Here is a 19,960-nt window from a genome sequence, read left to right on the forward strand (position 1 = left end):
ACCAGCCCCTCCCTGTGTTCCCCCCAGCTTCAAGGACTGTATCCCGCTCTCCTTCCGTCGGCAGATCCGGCAGCACAGCGCCCTGACTCGGCTGCGCCTTCGGAACGTCTTCCGCAGGTTCCTGCAGGACTTCCAGCCGGACAGACTCTCCCAGCAGATGGTCATGGTCAAATACCTGGCCACACTCGAACGGCTGGCACCCCGCTTTGGCACAGAGCGTGTGCCCGTGTGCCACCTGAGGTTGCTGGCCCAGGCAGAGGGGGAGCCCTGCTACATCCGGGACAGTGGGGAGGCCCCTACAGACCCTGGCCCCGAGTCTGCTGCTGGACCCCCAACCCATGAGGTGCTGGTGACAGGCACTGGTGGCATCCAGTGGTGGCCAGTACAGGAGGAGGTGAACAAGGAGGAGGTGAGCAAGGTGCCTCTTCCGCCCTGGAGGTTCAGGTTGGGCTGGGGTGGGGGGGTCTCTGTTCATCCTTGGCCTTGGCCTCTGAGGGTGGCTGACCTGAGCCCTCTCCCCACATGGCTCTGGGGCACCTGTCTGCTGGGGCCAGTTTCTTGAAGAAGGTCCTCCATCTGCTTACCCCTTGGGGACCTTATTTCTGGAGTCTGCACCTCCAGGGAACCCCTTCATCTGGGGACTGGCACCTGAGTGTGAGGGGGTCAGGATTCCGCTCTCTGCCATCCCTAAGGGTCCGGCTTCCAGCATGTGTATGTTATGGGGTGGGTCCCCATCCCGCCTGTGACACTGGGACTTGGGAGGTCAACCTAGGTTGGTGCCTGGCCCTTCTGGCTCCAGTCTCCCCCCAGGGGAAAGTGCAGAAGTATAAACGAGCATTGCCCTCTCCATCCTCTGCCCCACTTGCGGGGTGTTCAGGGTTCTAGTGGCGGCAGCGGCAGGAACCCCCAAGCCAGCCTGTCTGGGAAGAAGGCCAAGGCTCACAAGGCAATCGGCCAGCCGGCGGACAGACTGCGGGAGCCACTGTGGGCCTACTTCTGTGACTTCCGGGACATCACCCACGTGGTGCTGAAAGAGTGCTGTGTCAGCATCCACCGGCAGGACAACAAGTGCCTGGTGAGGCCCGGGGTGGGAGCCGGGCTAGGGACCGCCATGGCTTGGGAGGACACTCTCCTGATGCTCCCCTGGCTGGCAGGAGCTGAGCCTGCCTTCCCGGGCTGCGGCGCTGTCCTTCGTGTCGCTGGTGGACGGCTATTTCCGCCTGACGGCCGACTCCAGCCACTACCTGTGCCACGAGGTGGCTCCCCCACGGCTGGTGATGAGCATCCAGGATGGGATCCACGGACCCCTGCTGTGAGTGCTGGGTGGGGAGGCACTGGGGGCCACTGCCAAGGCTGCCAACTAGACTGTGAGCCCTAGGGGCTGTGCAGGGTGTGCGTGTGGGTGCACGTCTTTGTCGCTCAAGCTGGAGTGTGGTGGCGTGATCTCAGCTCACTGCAGCCTCCGCCTCCCGGGTTCAAGTGATTCTCCTGCCTCAGCCTCCCAACTGACTACCTGGGACTACAGGCACTCGCCACCACGCCAGGCTAATTTTTGTATTTTTGTAAAGGTGGGGTTTCGTCACATTGGCCAGGCTAGTCTCGAACTCCTGACCTCAGGTGATCCACCTGCCTCCACCTCCCAAAGTGCTGGGATTACAGGCGTGAGCCACCACGCCCTGCCGTGACTGTCATGGTGTGTTGAGGTTGTCATTGCACAGAACTGGTGATTTTCACGGGACTGTCGTTACCCTGGTGCTGGTGATCATTCAGCGGTATGTTGGATGCTTCTGCCTCTGCAGGCGGCTGCCCATGCTGGCAACTTGTGAGTCACTGTCTCAGCGGTCCTGTGTGTGACTTGTGGGCCTGAGGGTGTGAAGTTGCCAGTACTTATGTCATCATCAGGTGCAGGGGCGTGTGTGGCTGTCCTTTGTGCTGCCAAGTCGTGATTTGTGGCTGTCTCCTTGTCGGATCACTGCTCCTGTGACTCTGACCCTTGTCCTACTTGTGATACCAGGGGAGGGGGAAGTGGGCATTTCACCTTGTGAGGCCTGTGGCTGTGACAGCTGTCAAGGCTATATGTAGGCCGGGCGCGGTGGCTCAAGCCTGTAATCCCAGCACTTTGGGAGGCTGAGACGGGCGGATCACGAGGTCAGGAGATCGAGACCATCCTGGCTAACACGGTGAAACCCCGTCTCTACGAAAAAGTACAAAAAACTAGCCGGGCGAGGTGGCGGGCACCTGTAGTCCCAGTTACTCGGGAGGCTGAGGCAGGAAAATGGCGTAAACCCGGGAGGCGGAGCTTGCAGTGAGCCGAGATCTGGCCACTGCACTCCAGGCTGGGCGACAGAGCGAGACTCCGTCTCAAAAATAAAAAAAAAAAAAGGCTATATGTGTGCTGCCCCCTGTACAGACAGGTGTTAGGGGCCACGTGTGTCAGCCACTGCACATGTAGGTGTCTGGGCCTATGTAGCCATGACACTTTATAGTGCATGTTTGTGTCACCTCTGTGTCTGGGTTGCCCCGGCCCCTGTGTTGCCTTGTCACACTGGGTGATTAGGTGTGTCTGGGATTGTTGTCCTTTGCTTGTGTGATTAGCCATCTATCGTGTGTCACCCTTGTGAGTGGTGGTGGCCGTGGCTGGGTGTGCGCCCATCCGGCTCCTGATGGCTGTTTCCTGTCTTGGAGTGTGTGTCACCTCGTCAGGGCCCGTCTGGCGTCAAGTGCAAGAGCAGGAGTGGGCTGGCTGTGGTGGCTCACGCCTGTAATCCCAGCGCTTTAGGAGGCCGAGGTGGGAGAATCACTTGAGCCCAGGAGTTCAAGAGCAGCCTGGGCAACGTAGCAAGGTCTTGTAACTGCTGAAAATACAAAAATTAGCCGGGCGCACCTGTAATCCTGGCTCTTCAGGAGGCTGAAGTGGGAGAATCGCTTGAGCCTGGGAGGTTCAGGCTGAAGTGAGCTGAGATCATGCCGCTGCACTCCAGCCTGGGCAACAGAGCAAGATCCTGTCTCAAAAAAAAAAAAAAAAAAAGAGAGAGCAGGTAGCCAGGCACGGTGGCTCATGCCTGTAATCCCAGCACTTTGGGAGGCTGAGGCTGGCAGATCACCTGAGGTCAGGAGTTTGAGACCAGGCTGGCTAACATGGTGAAACCCCCTCTCTGTTTTTTTTTTGGGGTGGAGTCTCAGCCTGTCCCCAGGCTGGGAGTGCAGTACAATCTTGGCTCACTGCAAGCCCGGCCTCCCCGGGTTCATGCCATTCTCCTGCCTCAGCCTCAGTAGCTGGGACTACAGGCGCCTGCCACCACGCCTGGCTATTAATTTTTGTATTTTAGTAGAGACGGGTTTCACCGCGGTTAGCCAGGATGGCTCTCGACCTCCTGACCTCATGATCCACCACTGCCTCTCCCAAAGCGCTGGGATTACAAGCTGCAAGCCACTGTGCCCGCCCTCTACTGCAACATAAAATTAGCTGGGCATGGTGGCAGGCACCTGTAATCCCAGCTACTGGGGAGGCTGAGGCAAGAGAATTGCTTGAACCCAGGTGGGTGGAGGTTGCAGTGAACTGAGATCGCCACGCATTGCACTGACTAACAAAACTCTGTCTCAAAAAAACAAACAGAAAAGCAGGTGTGTGCCTCCTGCTGCGCTGTGTCTCCATGTAAGGGGCTGTGTGTGTCCACAGTTAGCGTCCTCGCAAGAGTGGCTGTGTCTCACACTTGTCCTAGCTGTGTGTGTGACCTCTAAGCAGGTAATGAGTGTCATTGTTCCCGGGTATGGGTCCAGCAGTGGCCCAGGTGGCCTGATAGTCCCCCTGGACCCCTTTCCAGGGAGCCGTTTGTGCAGGCCAAGCTGCGGCCCGAGGACGGCCTGTACCTCATTCAGTGGAGCACCAGCCACCCCTACCGCCTGATCCTCACAGTGGCCCAGCGTAGCCAGGTGGGCCCAGGGCTGGGGGCTGGGGCTGGGGCTGGACACGCTCCCTGCCTGGTCCCTTGCTCACTGCTCCCATCTCTGCCACCTCCCGCCAGGCACCAGACGGCACACAGAGCTTGCGGCTCCGGAAGTTCCCCATTGAGCAGCAGGCCAGGGCCTTTGTGCTGGAGGGCTGGGGCCGGTCCTTCCCCAGCGTTCGGGAACTTGGGGCCGCCTTGCAGGGCTGCTTGCTTAGGGCCGGGGACGACTGCTTCTCTCTGCGTCGCTGTTGCCTGCCCCAACCAGGAGGTACGACGATGGGGGGACATCTGGGTGGGATGTGGCATCTCTCCCCTAGGCCCACCCTCCATGACTTCACACCTGCCTCCAGAAACCTCCAACCTCATCATCATGCGGGGGGCTCGGGCCAGCACCAGGACACTCAACCTCAGCCAGCTCAGCTTCCACCGGGTTGACCAGAAGGAGATCACCCAGGTGGGTGCAGGGAAGGGGCCCGGGGCAAGGGCAGGGCCCCTGGGGATATGGGTGCTGGGGGCCTTGGGAGATCAGCTGCGAACTCTCACCACGGCAGTGTTCTGTGCCACATGGTTCCGCAGCTGTCCCACTTGGGCCAGGGCACAAGGACCAACGTGTACGAGGGCCGCCTGCGAGTGGAGGGCAGTGGGGACCCTGAGGAGGGCAAGGTGGACGACGAGGACCCCGTCGTGCCTGGAGGGGACCGTGGGCAGGAGCTACGAGTGGTGCTCAAAGTGCTGGACCCAAGTCACCATGACATCGCCCTGGTGAGCGGCAGGGCCAGGCCTGGGGGGTCTGGAGGAGGCGGGATGGGAGGGGTGTGTCTGGAGGAGGTGGGATGGGAGGGGTGTGTCTGGAGGAGGTGGGATGGGAGGGGTGTGTCTGTGGAGGGGGTGGGATGGGAGGGGTGTGTCTGTGGAGGGGGTGGGATGGGAGGGGTGTGTCTGTGGAGGGGGTGGGATGGGAGGGGTGTGTCTGTGGAGGAGGTGGGATGGGAGGGGTGTGGCTGTGGAGGAGGTGGGATAGGAGGGGTCGGCTTTGCAACCACCTGACCTGCCCGGCCCCCACAGGCCTTCTATGAGACAGCCAGCCTCATGAGCCAGGTCTCCCACGTGCACCTGGCCTTCGTGCACGGCGTCTGTGTGCGCGGCCCTGAAAGTGAGTGGGTCCCGCCATACTCATCCCCCTTTGGCAGGCCACCCCTGTCTTATACCCACTCCCTGATCTGTACCCCAACCCTCGACCTACACCCCCAACCTATCCCTATTTCTCGACTCTCACCTGTACTCTGATCCTGGGCTATACCTTGACCTTCAACCTAGACCCCAACTCCTGACGATATTCCAGCCTATAACTTACATCCCAACACCTCGACCCTCACCTGCGCTCAGTCTCAGCCCCCACCCTGATTCCCAACTACATCCCCATTTCCATCTACCTCCCAAACAACCTCTACAATCCAGCACCCATCTGCCCCTGGCCCCATCAGCACTATGGCCTCAGGCAGACTCCAGCACTGATGTGTCCTGACCTCCTAGACCTCAGCCCCTGCACATCCAACCCTGTCTAACCCCACCTCTTCCTTTCCTCTGCAGGTAGCTCAAAACTCCTTGTATAGGCTACGTGTGGTGGCTCACACCTATCCCAGCACTTTAGGAGGCTGAGGTGGGAGGATCACTTAAACCCAGTGGTTCAAGACCAGCCTGGGTAACATGGCCAGACCCTATCTTTACAAAAAATTTAAAAATTGGTCGGGTGCGGTGGCTCACGCCTGTAATCCCAGCACTCTGGGAGGCCGAGGTGGGCGGATCACGAGGTCAGGAGATCGAGACCATCCTGGCTAACACGGTGAAACCCTGTCTCTACTAAAAATACAAAAAATTAGCCAGGCATGGTGGCGGGCACCTGTAGTCCCAGCTACTCAGGAGGCTGAGGCAGGAGAATGGGGGGAACCTAGGAGGCGGAGCTTGCAGTGAGATGAGATCGCGCCACTGCACTCCAGCCTGGGCCACAGAGCGAGACTCTGTCTCAAAAAAAAAAAAAATTTAAAAATTAGGACCAGGCATGGTGACATGTACCTGTAGTCCTAGCTACTTGGGAGGCTGAAATGGGAGGATCACTTGAGCCCAGGAGTTCAAGGCTGCAGTGAGCCATGATTGTACCACTACATACCAGCCTGGGCGACAGGGTGAGACTCTGTCTCAAAAAAAATAATAAATAAATAAAAAGTAAAGCCCTTGTACAGAGCAACCCTAGACCCGCCCATCCCTCAACCCCCTGTGTGTGTGTGCATCTTCCCCACTTTCCCCTGGACCTTGGCTGACGCCCTGACCCACAGCCCCCTGACTACTCTGGTACCCCAACATCACTTAAACCCCAACCTCAAGCCCCCAGCGTCTGCTTATCCATGCCCATCCCTAGTTGCTTACTTTGTAGGCTCACCTTTATCTCCTTTTTTGTGAGACAGGGTCTCCCTCTGTTGCCCAGGCTGCAATGCAGTGGTGCCATCATGGCTCACTGAAGCTTCAACCTCCTGGACTCAAGCGATCCTCCTGCCTCAGATTCTTGAGCACCTGGGATTACAGGCGTGTGCCGTGGAGGAGGTGGGACACCCGGCTGATTTTTTTTTTTTTTTTTTTTTTTTGAGACGGAGTCTGGCTCTGTCACCCGGGCTGGAGTGCAGTGGCCGGATCTCAGCTCACTGCAAGCTCCGCCTCCCGGGTTTACGCCATTCTCCTGCCTCAGCCTCCCGAGTAGCTGGGACTACAGGCGCCCGCCGCCTCGCCCGGCTAGTTTTTTGTATTTTTTTTTAGTAGAGACGGGGTTTCACCGTGTTCGCCAGGATGGTCTCGATCTCCTGACCTCGTGATCCGCCCGTCTCGGCCTCCCAAAGTGCTGGGATTACAGGCTTGAGCCACCGCGCCCGGCCAACCCGGCTGATTTTTAAAAATTTTTTGTAGAGATGGGGGTCTCACTATATTGCCTAGGCTAGTCTCAAACTCCTGGGCTCAAGGGATCTTCCCGCCTCAGCTTCCCAAGTTTTTTTTGTTTTGTTTTGTTTTGTTTTTTTGAGACGGAGTCTCACTCTGTCACCCAGGCTGGAGTGCAGTGGCGCGATCTCGGCTCACTGCAAGCTCCGCCTCCCAGATTCATGCCATTCTCCTGCCTCAGCCTCCTGAGTAGCTGAAACTACAGGCGCCCACCACCACGCCCAGCTAATTTTTTTGTATTTTTAGTAGAGACAGGGTTTCACCATAATTTTCTGTATCTTTAGTAAAGATGGGATTTCAACATATTGGCCAGGCTGGTCTCGAACTCCTGAACTTCTGATCTGCCTGCTTCGGCCTCCCAAAATGCTGGGATTACAGGCGTGAGCCACCGCATTGGCTGTATTTTTTTTTTTTTTAGTAGCGATGGGGTTTCATCATGTTGGGCAGGCTGCCCTCAAACTCCTGACCTCAGGTGATCCACCTGCTTCAGCCTCTCAAAGTGCTGGGATCACAGGCGTGAACCACTATGCCCGGCTCACCTTTCTGTCTTGAACTTCAACTTCCTCCATGCCCCACACCACCTGGACCCCAATGCCCTCATCCAGCACTGCCTTTGCTACATTCTGCATTTCTTCTCTCCCCAAACTCACTTTCAACCCTGACTGAACTCCACCCACACCTCTGCCCTGACACCTCCCCAGCCACATGTACCCAGCCACATTCCAGGTCCCTCCTTGGCCTCTCCCCCAATTCCCTGCCATCCAGAGGGCAGAAGCAGGCAGGTCACCCCAGAGCAGCTGTGTCTTTGCAGATATCATGGTGACAGAGTACGTGGAGCATGGACCCCTGGACGTGTGGCTGCGGAGGGAGCGGGGCCATGTGCCCATGGCTTGGAAGATGGTGGTGGCCCAGCAGCTAGCCAGTGCCCTCAGCTACCTGGTGTGTGGCCTGTGTCAGTCAGGGAGGGCCAGGAGCCCAGGAGATTGAGACCCGCCTGGGCAACAGGGCGAGACCCCGTCTTCTTTTTTTTTTTTTAGATGGAGTTTCACCCTGTCGCCCAGGCTAGAGTACAATGGCATGATCTCGGCTTACTGCAACCTTTGCCTCCCGAGTTCAAATGATTCTCCCACCTCAGCCTCCGGAGTAGCTGGGATTACAGGTGCCTGCCACCATGCCCAGCTAATTTTTATATTTTTACTAGAGATGGGGTTTCACCATGTTGGTCAGGCTGGTCTCGAACTTCTGACCTCGTGATCCACCTGCCTCAGCCTCCCAAAGTGCTGGGATTCTAGGCGTGAGCCACCATGCCCAGCTGGCCCCGTCTTTAAAAAATAAACAAATAGCCAGGCGTGGTAGCTCACACCTGTAATCCCAGCAGTTTGGGAGGCCAAGGCAGGTGGATCACCTGGGGTCAGGAGTTTGAGACCAGCCTGGCCAATATGGTGAAACCTTGCCTCTGCTAAAAATACAAAAAAAAATTAGCCAATGTGAGGCCGGGTGCGGTGGCTCATGCCTGTAATCCCAGCACTTTGGGAGGCCGAGGCAGGCAAATCACGAGGTCAGGAGTTCAGGACCAGCCTGATCAATATGGTGAAACCCCATCTCTACTAAAAATACAAAAATTAGCCGGGCGTGGTGGTGCACGCCTATAATCTCAGCTACTTGGGAGGCCGAGGAAGTAGAATCGCTTGAACCTGGGAGGCAGAGGTTGCAGTGAGCTGAGATCGTGCCACTGCACTTCAGCCTGGGTGACAGAGTGAGACTCTGTCTCAAAAAAAAAAAAAAAAAAAAAATTAGCCAATGTGGTAACTTGCACCTGTAGGCCCAGGGACTCAGGAAGCTGAGGTGGGAGGATCACCTGGGCCCAGGAATTTGAGGCCATAGTAAGCTATGATCACGCCACTGTACCCCAGCCTGGACAGCAGCATAGCTAGACCCCATCTCTACCAAAAATTTAAGAATGAGCCAGCCGTCGTGGTGTGCGCCTGTAATTCTAGCTACTTGGAATACTTGAGCCCTGGAGTTTGAGGCTGCAGTGAGCTATGTTCGCGCCACTATACTCCAGCCTGAGAGACAGAATGAGCCCCTGTCGCAAAAAAACAAAAGAAAAAAAAAAACCCCCTCAAAAAACAAAACAAAAAGAAACCCAGTGATGGTCACAGTTGTCCTTTTCACATTGACTGTCCCTATGGGGTCCAGGTTTGGGGTTGGCATCTGTGCCCCTCCTGAGTGGCCACACCCCCTCTCCTGCCCACCTCAGGAGAACAAGAACCTGGTACATGGTAATGTGTGTGGCCGGAACATCCTGCTGGCTCGGCTGGGGCTGGCAGAGGGCACGAGCCCCTTCATCAAGCTGAGTGATCCCGGCGTGGGCCTCGGCGCCCTCTCCAGGGAGGGTGAGTACCCGAGGGGACCTGGGCACAGTCGGGGGCTTCCCCTGCTCCTTTCACCCTTGGTGACCTCTGACCTTGGCCTCCCAGAGCGGGTGGAGCGGATCCCCTGGATGGCCCCCGAATGCCTCCCAGGTGGGCCCAACAGCCTAAGCATTGCCATGGACAAGTGGGGGTTTGGTGCCACCCTTCTGGAGATCTGCTTTGATGGAGAGGCCCCGCTGCAGAGCCGCAGCTCCTCTGAGGTATGTCTAGGAGACCCTTGGGCCCTCCCCACGATGGGGACCTCTCCAAGGAATCCAGAGGACAGAATCAGAGCTCAAAGCTGCCTCCCCTCTGGTCTCGTGACTTCAAGTCTGTCTGGGCCACCAGCAGGTGGTCCACTCGTTGGGGCTCAATGTAGTCCTAGCCTTTTAGGTCCTTGTGGAAGTCACTTGTGCCTGGTACACACAAGGCAAGTAAGAGACTTGATTTCAGTTTTAGGCAGAGTGACCAGGGCAGTGATGGGAGAGGCCCAGGCTGCGGAGTGGGGAAGAGGAGTGGAGGATGTGCCTCACTCAGCAGCGGGGTCAGACAAGGCTTCCCAGAGGAGGTTTGTGAGTGACGGTTTTTTTTTTTTTTAAGACGAAGTTTCGCCTTGTTGCCCAGGCTGGAATGCAATGGCATGATTTCGGCTCACTGCAACCTTCGCCTTCCGGGTTCAAGTGATTCTGTCTCAGCCTCCCAAGTAGAGGGGATTATAGGCACATGCCACCACGCCTGGCTAATTTTTGTGTTTTTTGTAGAGACAGGGTTTCAGCATATTGGTCAGGCTGGTCTTTTTTTTTTTTTTTTTTTTTTTGAGACGGAGTCTTGCTCTGTCACCCAGGCTGGAGTGCAGTGGCCGGATCTCAGCTCACTGCAAGCTCCTCCTCTCGGGTTCACGCCATTCTCCTGCCTCAGCCTCCCGAGTAGCTGGGACTACAGGCGCCCGCCACTTCGCCCGGCTAGTTTTTTGTATTTTTTAGTAGAGACGGGGTTTCACCGTATTAGCCAGGATGGTCTCGATCTCCTGACCTCATGATCCGCCCGTCTCGGCCTCCCAAAGTGCTGGGATTACAGGCTTGAGCCACCGCGCCCGGCCCAGGCTGGTCTTGAACTCCTGACCTCAGGTGATCTGCCCGCCTTGGCCTCCCAAAGTGCTGGGATTACAGGCATTAGCCATAGTGCCTGGTCCCAGAAAAGGTTTTATCTAAGTGTAGAATGATGCCAACAAGTCCGGCTAAGAAGGGCAGCCTAGGCAGAGTGCATGGCCTGTGCAAAGGCTGAGGCTTCAGTGTATTGAGGAGCTGTGGTCTACAGGAGGGGCGGGAGGGGACCTCCGGGCTGGAGGCTGACTGTGACACTCCAGCTCTGCATAATCACTGGACCTGGGTCCCAGGCTTGGCTCTGCGGCTGTGAGCACGTCCTTCCACTTTGTGGAGCCTCAGTTGCCTCATCTGTATAATGGGACTGATAAGAGTGGGCACCTGGCGGTCCACTGTGGGGGCTTGACTCTGCCTCTTGGGGAAGGGGTGGGGGCGAGGGGAGGATGTTGACTCCTCTGAGTCCCTTCCCCAACAGAAGGAGCATTTCTACCAGAGGCAGCACCGGCTGCCCGAGCCCTCCTGCCCAGAGCTGGCCACACTCACCAGCCAGTGTCTGACCTATGAGCCAACCCAGAGGCCTTCATTCCGCACCATCCTGCGTGACCTCACCCGGCTGCAGCCCCACAGTGAGCTCCATCCCAGTGCTGGGACCCTGGGGAAGTGGGACGGGTCTGGGATCCCTGCTGTATGCCTACAGCGCACGAGAGGTGTCTGCACAGTGGTTCAGGGTATGTGCCAATTTCTTGCAGTGGCGTTCATAAGCATGCCCTGCCTGGCTGCCCTGAGCTCTCCTTTATTTATTATTAATTAATTAATTTATTTATTTATTTATTTTGCGATGGAATCTTGCTCTGTCACTCAGCCTAGAGCACAGTGACGCGATCTTGGCTCACTGCAACCTCCACTCTGGTTCAAGTAATCCTCCCCCACCCTCATTCTCCCCAAGTAGCTAGGATTACAAGACTGCCACTTTGCCTGGCTAATTTTTTGTATTTTAGTACAGGTGGGGTTTTGCCATGTTGGCCAGGCTGGTCTCAAACTCTAGACCTCAAACGATCTTATCCCAAATAGCCTCCCAAATTGCTGGGATTACAGGCATGAGCCACTGTGCCTGGCCTCCTTAATGTTTTGTCTGGGCAGAGACACAACTTCTTTGGATTAGAGATTTAGACCATTGCAGTTTTTTTTTTGTTTTTTTTTTTAATTTTTGTATTGTTTTCTTAAAAAAATTAATATGTTATTTTATTTCTTTTTTTTTTGAGATCGAGTCTCGCCTACACCCAGGTTGAGTGCAGGTCGATCTCAGCTCACTGCATCTACCCCGGTTCACGCCATTCTCCTGCCTCAGCCTCCCCGAGAAGTTAGATTCATAGGCGCCCGCCAATCACTGCCAGTTTTTTTGTATTTTTAGTAGAGACGGGTTTCCACTGTATAGCCAGGATGGTCTCTGATCTCCTGGATCTCAGGATCCGGCCTGCCTCTCGCCTCCCAAAGTGCTGGGATTACAGGCTTGAGCCACCGCTACCTGCCTTTTTTTTTTTTTTGTTTTGAAACAGAGTCTCACTTGTTGCTACAGGGTGGAGGCAGGGTGCACTGGGTCACTGCAACCCCGCCTCCTGGTTCAAGTAATTCTCCTGCCTCAGCCTCTCGAGTAGCTGGGACTACAGGCGCTCAGCCACCACGCCCGGCTAGTTTTTGTATTTTAGTAGAGATGAGAATTCAATTACATTGGCCAGGATGGTCTTGATCTCTTGACCTCGCGGATCCAATCTCACTCGGCCTCCCAAAGTGCTGGGATTACAGGTGTGAGCCACTGTGCCTGGCCTATTTCTTTTTCTTTCTTTTCTCTTTTCTTTTTTTTTTTTTAGATGGAGTTTTGCTCTTGTTGCCCAGGGCTGGAGTGCAATGGCGTGATCTTGGTCCACTGCAACTTCCTGCCTCCCCCGGCTGAGCACCTTTGCCTTTTCCCAGCTCTCCCGAGTAGCTGGGATTACAGGCGGCCCACCACCATGTCCAGCTTATTTTTTGTATTTTTAGTAGAGACGGGGTTTCACTATGTTGGCTAGGCTGGTCTCAAACTCCTGACCTCAGGTGATCCACCCTCCTCAGCCTCCCAAAGTGCTGGGATTACAGGCGTGAGCCACCATGCCCGGCCTAATATGCCATTTTCAACTGGTCATATCACATTTTTCTTTCTCTTTTTTTGTTTTAAAGACTAGGTCTTGCTGTGTTGTCCAGGCAGGAGTGTGGTGGCTATTCAGACACGATCATGGCTCACTGCAGCCTGGAACTCCTGAGCTCTAGGGATCCTCCTGCCTCAGCCTCCCAAAGTGCTGGAATTACAGGTGTGAGCCACCACACCTGACCAGTTTTTCTTTTTTCTCTATGAAATATCTGTGCCTTCTATCCAATCTCAGAACTTCCAGATGTCAGGTTTTTCTGTTTTTTCTTTTTCTTTCTTTCTTTCTTTTTTTTTTTAAGAGACAGTCTCTCTCTGTGGCCCAGATTCACTGCAGCCTCAAAACTCCTGGGCTCAAACAATCCTCCTACCTCAGCCTCCTGAGTAGCTGGGACCACAGGCACGCGCCGCCACACCTGGCTAATTTTTTTTTTTTTTTTAACTTTTTTGTGGAGATGGGGTTTCACCATGTTGTCCAGGCTGGTCTTGAACTCCTGGGCTCAAGTGATCCTCCCGCCTCGGCCTCCCAAACAGGTGTCAGTGTTGATGCAGCCAACTCTGCATCATTTTGGACAGTAAGTGGATTCAGCTGTTGCAGGAAAACGTTTTCTTGCCTCTGGGATCAGATCCTGGGGTAGCTGTGGCTGGCTTTGTGACTCCCAAGTGTGTGCCTGCTGGGGAAAGGATCGGGGTCAGGCCTTTACCCACCGCAGCTCTTCCAGATCTTGCTGATGTCTTGATTGTGAACCCGGACTCATCGGCGTCAGACCCTACGGTTTTCCACAAGCGCTATTTGAAAAAGATCCGAGATCTGGGCGAGGTGAGGGTGGGGCCCGGGCTGCTAAAAGGCCCACCTGGTCGGGGAGGAGTTTGGGGGTTGAGGATAAATACCTGCCTAAGGTGATTCTCAGGAGATGTGGGTGAGACCCTCTGCTTTGAGGGAGGTCTAGGTGCCAGGGAGTCTTAATAGCGCGGAGTGGGCTGGGCCTGGGGTTATTCCGAAAGCATCTGCCTGGAGGAGTGGCCTGGGAAATCGGGGGTTGGGGAGTGGTGCAGGGATTGGGGAGATGGAGCTGACCCTGGTGCGCTCCCGACCAGGGTCACTTCGGCAAGGTCAGTTTGTACTGCTACGATCCGACCAACGACGGCACTGGCGAGATGGTGGCGGTGAAAGCCCTTAAGGCAGACTGCGGCCCCCAGCACCGCTCGGGCTGGAAGCAGGAGATTGAGATTCTGCGCACGCTCTATCACGAGCACATCGTCAAGTACAAGGGCTGCTGCGAGGACCAAGGTGGGCGGGACCCGGCGAGCCTTAGATACTCGAGGGGGCGTGATTAGAGCGGGGGGTGTGGCCTTATGGGCGGGGCCAGTCTGGCCTAGCCAATTAGAGACTCAACCCCAGGCTGCAGGACGCGATTCTTGGCAGCTGGGTGAGCGTGGTCAGGCTGCCTCCTTCCTATCTGGGCGGTGCTACCTGCTGGGGCCAGGATGGACGGGAGCCACCAGCAGCTCCCTCAAGTGAGAATGGGGTTCTGTGCGCGGGTCTTGGCCTTCCCTCCCGACATTGGAGGGGCTCTGCTGGGCTCAGGGTAGGCGATCCCCGGCCCGCCCTTTATCGCCCCCCACGGGGGCCGCCCCTCTCCGCGGCAGGCGAGAAGTCGCTGCAGCTGGTCATGGAGTACGTGCCCCTGGGCAGCCTCCGAGACTACCTGCCCCGGCACAGCGTCGGGCTGGCCCAGCTGCTGCTCTTCGCCCAGCAGATCTGCGAGGTGGGTCGGCCCTGCCCCTGCTTCCGGAGCTTGCCCCTTCCTCTTCAGCTTGGGCTGGCCTCAGCTGTCCGATGCAGTCTGCTCTCACGCTCCGCCCCTGCTTATTTGCCCAGGCCCTCTTGTCCTTGCGCTGGTGACTCCGAATTGGTCGGCTCGCTTGGCCACACCCCCTCCCCCAAGGGACCACGCACTGCAGGCTTGGCCCCTCCCAACTCGCCCTCCTGCCCAGCGTTGCTAGTCTAGCCCCGTCCCTGCTCTCTGGCTTAACCTCCTTTTGCTTGGTGCCACGTGCCATCCGGCCCTCTCCAGCGGCCGGGTAGCCACAGGCCTGACCTGACTGCCCCCCAGCCTTGCTGGCTGCTGAGGTCCTGCGGTCGCCCCCGGCCGAACCCCGCCCTGTTGAAACTGACAAGCCCTGCCCCGCCCCCAGGGCATGGCCTATCTGCACGCGCAGCACTACATCCACCGAGACCTAGCCGCGCGCAACGTGCTGCTGGACAACGACAAGCTGGTCAAGATCGGGGACTTTGGCCTAGCCAAGGCCGTGCCCGAAGGCCACGAGTACTACCGCGTGCGCGAGGATGGGGACAGCCCCGTGTTCTGGTGACCAGGCGGGGTGCAGTCTGAGGGGGTGCTGGGGTCACTTGGAACAGGCAGGGTGGAGTAGACGGATGCTGAGTCTCATGACGGCATGGTCTCGGTGAAGTGCGTGCGGGGGTGGGGCCTATGGAGGCAAGGGGCTGTGTATAGAGTGCGGCTTGGCCTGGTGAGCAGGGTTAACCCGGCCTAGCCAATGAACGCCTCACCCCGCTCAGGCTGCGCTCTTTAGGGTGGGTCCCAACTGAGCCCAGAGGGTCCTTCAGTCTCAGGTGAGGGCTTCAGCCTGGTCTGATCCCCAAACCCTCAGTGCAGCCCCCCGAGGCCTGAGTGACCCCCTTCCCCTAGGTATGCCCCAGAGTGCCTGAAAGAGTATAAGTTCTACTATGCGTCTGATGTCTGGTCCTTCGGGGTGACCCTGTATGAGCTGCTGACGCACTGTGACTCCAGCCAGAGCCCCCCCACGGTGAGAGCCAGGCCCGCAGCCCCACCGGGAGTTTGCTAGAGCAATTAGAAAACCATGTAGTTAGGTCGGGCGCTGTGGCTCACATCTGTAATCTAGCACTTTGGGAGGCCGAGACGGGCGGATCACTTGAGGTCAGGAGTTCAAAACCAGCTTGGCCATCATGGTGAAACCCCGTCTCTACTAAAAATACAAAAAAAAAAAAAAAAATTAGCTAGGCATGGTGGTGTGTGCCTGTAATTCCTGCTACTTGAGAGGCTGAGGCAGGAGAATCGCTTGAACCCGGAGACGGAGGTTACAGTGAGCCCGAGATCGTGCCACCGCACTCCAGCCTGGGTGACAAGAGGGAGACTCCATCTCAAAAAAAAAAAAAAAAGACATGCAAGTCCATGGCAAGTGTTAAAAAACAAACAAAAAAAAAAACAAAAAAAACCACCCCTGCCAAGCGTGGTTGCTCACGCCTGTAATCACAGCCCGTTGGGAGGCCGAGGAGGGCGGATCACTTGAGGTAAGTAGTTCGAGACCAGCCTGGCCAATATGGTGAAAGCCCGTCTTTACTAAAAATACAAAAATTAGCCGGGCGTGGTGGCGGGCGCCTGTAATCCCAGCTACTGGGAAGGCTGAGGCAGGAGAATAACTTGAACCCGGGAGGCAGAGGTTGTAGTGAGCCGAGACCGCACCACGGCACTCCAGCCTGGGCAACAAATGTGAAACTCCATTAAAAAAAAAAAAAATTGAAAAGCATGCGTTCACATCCCGGCTCCTCACTCTTCCCAGTACTCACCCACAAGAGCTCACAGTACTGATCTGTAAAATGGCCCACCTACAGTGCAGGGAGCCACAAATTGTGACAGAAACCCTCAAACGGAGGCAGGCAAAATAGGAACAATTTATTCTGCTATTTGCAAACTTCGTGGATGGGGGAGCCAGGGACTTCATCCTGGACCCTCGGATCTCATCAGGAATCCTGTTCTCCATCTCTCGGATCTACTGTTCTTTGTGGTATCATCTGTCAGGCAAGGTTTCTCTCTGTGTGGTGGTAATAGTGCCCCCTAGCCCTCAGGGAACCCATACCTCTGGCTCAGGGTCCTAGTGGTCCTTTTTTCTGCTTAATTCTCAGGACTTGGTCTGATTGGTCCAGCTTGGTTCATGTGTGCACTCCCAGGTCTATCAATGCGTAGTCATGGGCCACAGGGATTGGCCAGCCCTGACTTTGGGGGAGGAGCCAAGGGTGTGTTAGGGGCTTATTCCAAAGTGCTTTTGTGAGAGTAAAAAGGTTAGCGCGGTGGCTCACTCCTGTAATCCCAACACTGGGAGCTCGGGGGCGAGAGCACCGCTTGAACCCAGGAGTTTGAGACCAGCCTGGGCAATGCAGTGAGACCTCGCATCTTCTTTTTTTTCTTTTTTTTTTTAGACGGAGTTGCTCTGTCGCCCAGGCTCGAGAGCAGTGGCGCGATCTCAGCTCACTGCAAGCTCCGCCTCCCGGGTTCACGCCATTCTCCTGAACCCATTCTCCTGCCTCAGCCTCCTGAGTAGCTGGGACTACAGGCGCCTGCCACCACGGCCGGCTAATTTTTTTTTTGTATTTTAAGTAGAGACGGGGCTTCACCGTGTTAGTCAGGATGGTCTCGATTTCCTGACCTTTTGATCCGCCCGCCTTGGCCTCCCAAAGTGCTGTGATTACAGGTGTGAGCCACCGCGCCCGGCCTTTTTTTTTTTTTTTTTTTAAAGATAGTCTCGCCCTGTCGCCCAGGCTGGAGAACAGGGGCGGATCTCTGCTTACTGCAACCTCCACCTCCCTCCACCTCCATTAAATGTGAAACTTTAATGGAGTTTCATATTTGCTGCCCAAGCGATTCTCGTGCCTCAGCCTCCCAAGACCGTGTATCTGAAAAAAAAAAAAAAAATAGCCGGGAGCAGTGGCTCATACCTGTAATCCCAGCACTTTGGGAGGCTGAGGTGGGTGGATCACCTGAGATCAGGAGTTCAAGACCAGCCTGGCCAACGTGGCGAAACCCCGTCTCTACTAAAAGTACAAAAATTAGCCGGGTGTGGTGGCAGGTGCCTGTAATCCCCACTACTCAGGAGGCTGAGGTAGGGAGAATTGCTTGAACCCAGGAGGCGGAGGTTGCAGTGAGTCAAGATCATGCCATTGCACTCCAGCCTGGGTGAAAGAGCGAGAGACTGTCTCAAAAAAAATTTCTGGATGATAAGAACAACCTGCTGTGAGGCTTAATAATAACAGCAGGCCGGGCGCGGTGGCTCAAGCCTGTAATCCCAGCACTTTGGGAGGCCGAGACGGGTGGATCACGAGGTCAGGAGATCGAGACAATCCTGGCTAACACGGTGAAACCCCGTCTCTACTAAAAAATACAAAAAAAAAAAAACTAGCCGGGCGAGGTGGCGGGGCCTGTAATCCCAGTTACTTGGGAGGCTGAGGCAGGAGAATGGCGTAAACCCGGGAGGCGGAGCTTGCAGTGAGCTGAGATCCGGCCACTACACTCCAGCCCCGGCGACAGAGCGAGACTCCGTCTCAAAATAATAATAATAATAATAATAATAATAATAATAATAACAGCAAACACCTGACTCAGGCTTACTCTATGAATATTAGTTTAACGTTCACAGTAATCCCTGGTGGCAGATGTTACTACTCTATTTTATGGATGAGAAAACTGAGGCCCAGAGAAGTGATCTCAAATTCAAAGTCACACAGCTGAGAAGTGTAAGAGGTGGGATTGGAACCCATGCAGTCGATTTCACGAAGTTGCAGAGTGATTTCTTTTTTCTTTTTTCTGTGACGGAGTTTCGCACTTGTAGCCCAGGCTGGAGTGCAATGGCACAATATCAGCTCACTGCAACGTCCACCTCCCAGGTTCAAGTGATCCTCCTGCCTCAGCCTCCCAAGTAGCTGGGATTATAGGCGCCCGCCACCACGCCCAGCTAATTTTTGTATTTTTAGTAGAGATGGGGTTTCACCATGTTGGCCAGGCTGGTCTCGAACTCCTGACTTCAGGTGATCCACCCGCCTCAGCCTCCCAAAGTGCTGGGATTACAGGCATAAGCCACTGCGCCCGGCTTTCATTGCCTCTTGAAAAGAGCTTGCCTTGTTTCTCCTGTAGAAATTCCTTGAGCTCATAGGCATCACCCAGGGTCAGATGACAGTTCTGAGACTCACCGAGTTGCTGGAACGTGGGGAGAGGCTGCCACGACCCGACAAATGTCCCTGTGAGGTGAGACTTCGTCTTTCCCTGACCCCACCATCCTGCTGTGGAGAGGGCAGCCCCCACCAGCCCTGGTTTTTCCTTCTAGCTCTATCATCTCATGAAGAACTGCTGGGAGACAGAGGCGTCCTTCCGCCCAACTTTCGAGAACCTCATACCCATCCTGAAGACAGTCCATGAGAAGTACCAAGGCCAGGCCCCTTCCGTGTTCAGTGTGTGCTGAGGCACAATGGCAGCCCTGCCTGGGAGGATTGAACCAGGCAGTGGCTGCAGATGGGGCCTTCTGCTCCCTGCCCCAGGATGAAACCAAGAGGGAGACGTCAACCTCACCCACACCCTGTGCCTTACTCCTGTCCGGAGACCCCACCTCCGTGAACTTACTTTTCTTCCATGGCCGTGAACCTGACCATAATTTTGAGGGACCCACGATGTGTAGGGTTACTAATCCGGCCCTTGAACCCCCAGCTTCCAAACTTGAGGCCCACCATTTCCACCATCTGGTAATAAACTCCTGTTTCCTCTGCTGGAGCCCATGATTCTTGGAGCCCTCTTTCAGAAAGGTGGGTTAGCTGGGGGTCTGGTCTCCTGTGGACAGCAGCTAGCATGAGACAGCGCAGAGGTAGCTGGATTCAACTATGTAACAGTTTTATTTTTTTGGACAGGGTCTGGTTCTGTCACCGAGGCTGGAGTGCAGTGGCTCAATCTCAGCTCACTGCAACCTCCACCTCTTGGGCTCAAGTGATCCTCTGGCCTCAACCTCCCCAGTAGCTGGGACCACAGGCCTGCATCACCACACCAGGCTAATTGTTTTTTTTGGTACTTTTTGTAGAGACTGGGATTTGCCATGTTGTCCAGGCTGATCTCAAAATCCTGAGCTCAATCAATGCATCCATCTTGGTGTCTCAAAGCTCTAGGATTACATGGTGGTGAGCCACCACACCAGGCCTCAACTTTTTTTTTTTTTTTTTTTTTGAGATGGAGTCTTTTTTTGTTTTCAGATGGAGTCTCCCTTTGTCGCCCAGGCTGGAGTGCACTGGCGCGATCTTGGCTCACTGCAACCTCCGCCTCCCGGGTTCAAGCAATTTTCCTGCCTTCCTGAGTAGCTGGGATTACAGGCATGTGCCACCACACCCAGCTAATTTTTTTGTTTTTGTTTTTGTTTATGTTTCGAGACGGAGTCTCACTCTGTCACCCAGGCTGGAGTGCAGTGGCGTGATCTCGGCTCACTGCAAGCCCCGCCTCCCAGGTTCACGCCATTCTCCTGCCTCAGCCTCCC

General features: G+C 55.6%; 1 protein-coding gene across 15 annotated transcripts in view; it reads left to right on the top strand.

Moving 5' to 3' along the window:
- TYK2 (tyrosine kinase 2) overlaps positions 1-19,220 on the top strand; it is a 34,810-nt gene extending 15,590 nt beyond the window's left edge. For 6 of the 15 annotated variants that reach the window (XM_031659927.1, XM_031659924.1, XM_031659928.1 and 3 more), the window contains 19 exons: positions 28-409; positions 878-1,075; positions 1,155-1,312; positions 3,825-3,933; positions 4,026-4,218; positions 4,301-4,404; positions 4,527-4,712; positions 5,016-5,103; positions 7,747-7,874; positions 9,196-9,331; positions 9,416-9,570; positions 10,928-11,078; positions 13,345-13,451; positions 13,730-13,922; positions 14,282-14,400; positions 14,831-15,003; positions 15,346-15,463; positions 18,583-18,693; positions 18,773-19,220. In XM_031659927.1, coding sequence (XP_031515787.1) covers positions 28-409; positions 878-1,075; positions 1,155-1,312; positions 3,825-3,933; positions 4,026-4,218; positions 4,301-4,404; positions 4,527-4,712; positions 5,016-5,103; positions 7,747-7,874; positions 9,196-9,331; positions 9,416-9,570; positions 10,928-11,078; positions 13,345-13,451; positions 13,730-13,922; positions 14,282-14,400; positions 14,831-15,003; positions 15,346-15,463; positions 18,583-18,693; positions 18,773-18,907 — 2,944 coding nt within the window. In that variant the 3' untranslated portion in view covers positions 18,908-19,220. Of the gene's footprint in view, positions 1-27; positions 410-877; positions 1,076-1,154; positions 1,313-3,824; positions 3,934-4,025; positions 4,219-4,300; positions 4,405-4,526; positions 4,713-5,015; positions 5,104-7,746; positions 7,875-9,195; positions 9,332-9,415; positions 9,571-10,927; positions 11,079-13,344; positions 13,452-13,729; positions 13,923-14,033; positions 15,004-15,345; positions 15,464-18,582; positions 18,694-18,772 lie in introns of those variants that run through there. The other 9 variants (XM_031659931.1, XM_031659925.1, XR_004180382.1 and 6 more) reach the window with 8 other exon arrangements.
- Positions 19,221-19,960: the final 740 nt, after the last annotated feature.

The sequence above is a fragment of the Papio anubis genome, chromosome 20 (genome assembly GCF_008728515.1).
Source record: "Papio anubis isolate 15944 chromosome 20, Panubis1.0, whole genome shotgun sequence".
NCBI classification, from domain to species: domain Eukaryota; kingdom Metazoa; phylum Chordata; class Mammalia; order Primates; family Cercopithecidae; genus Papio; species Papio anubis.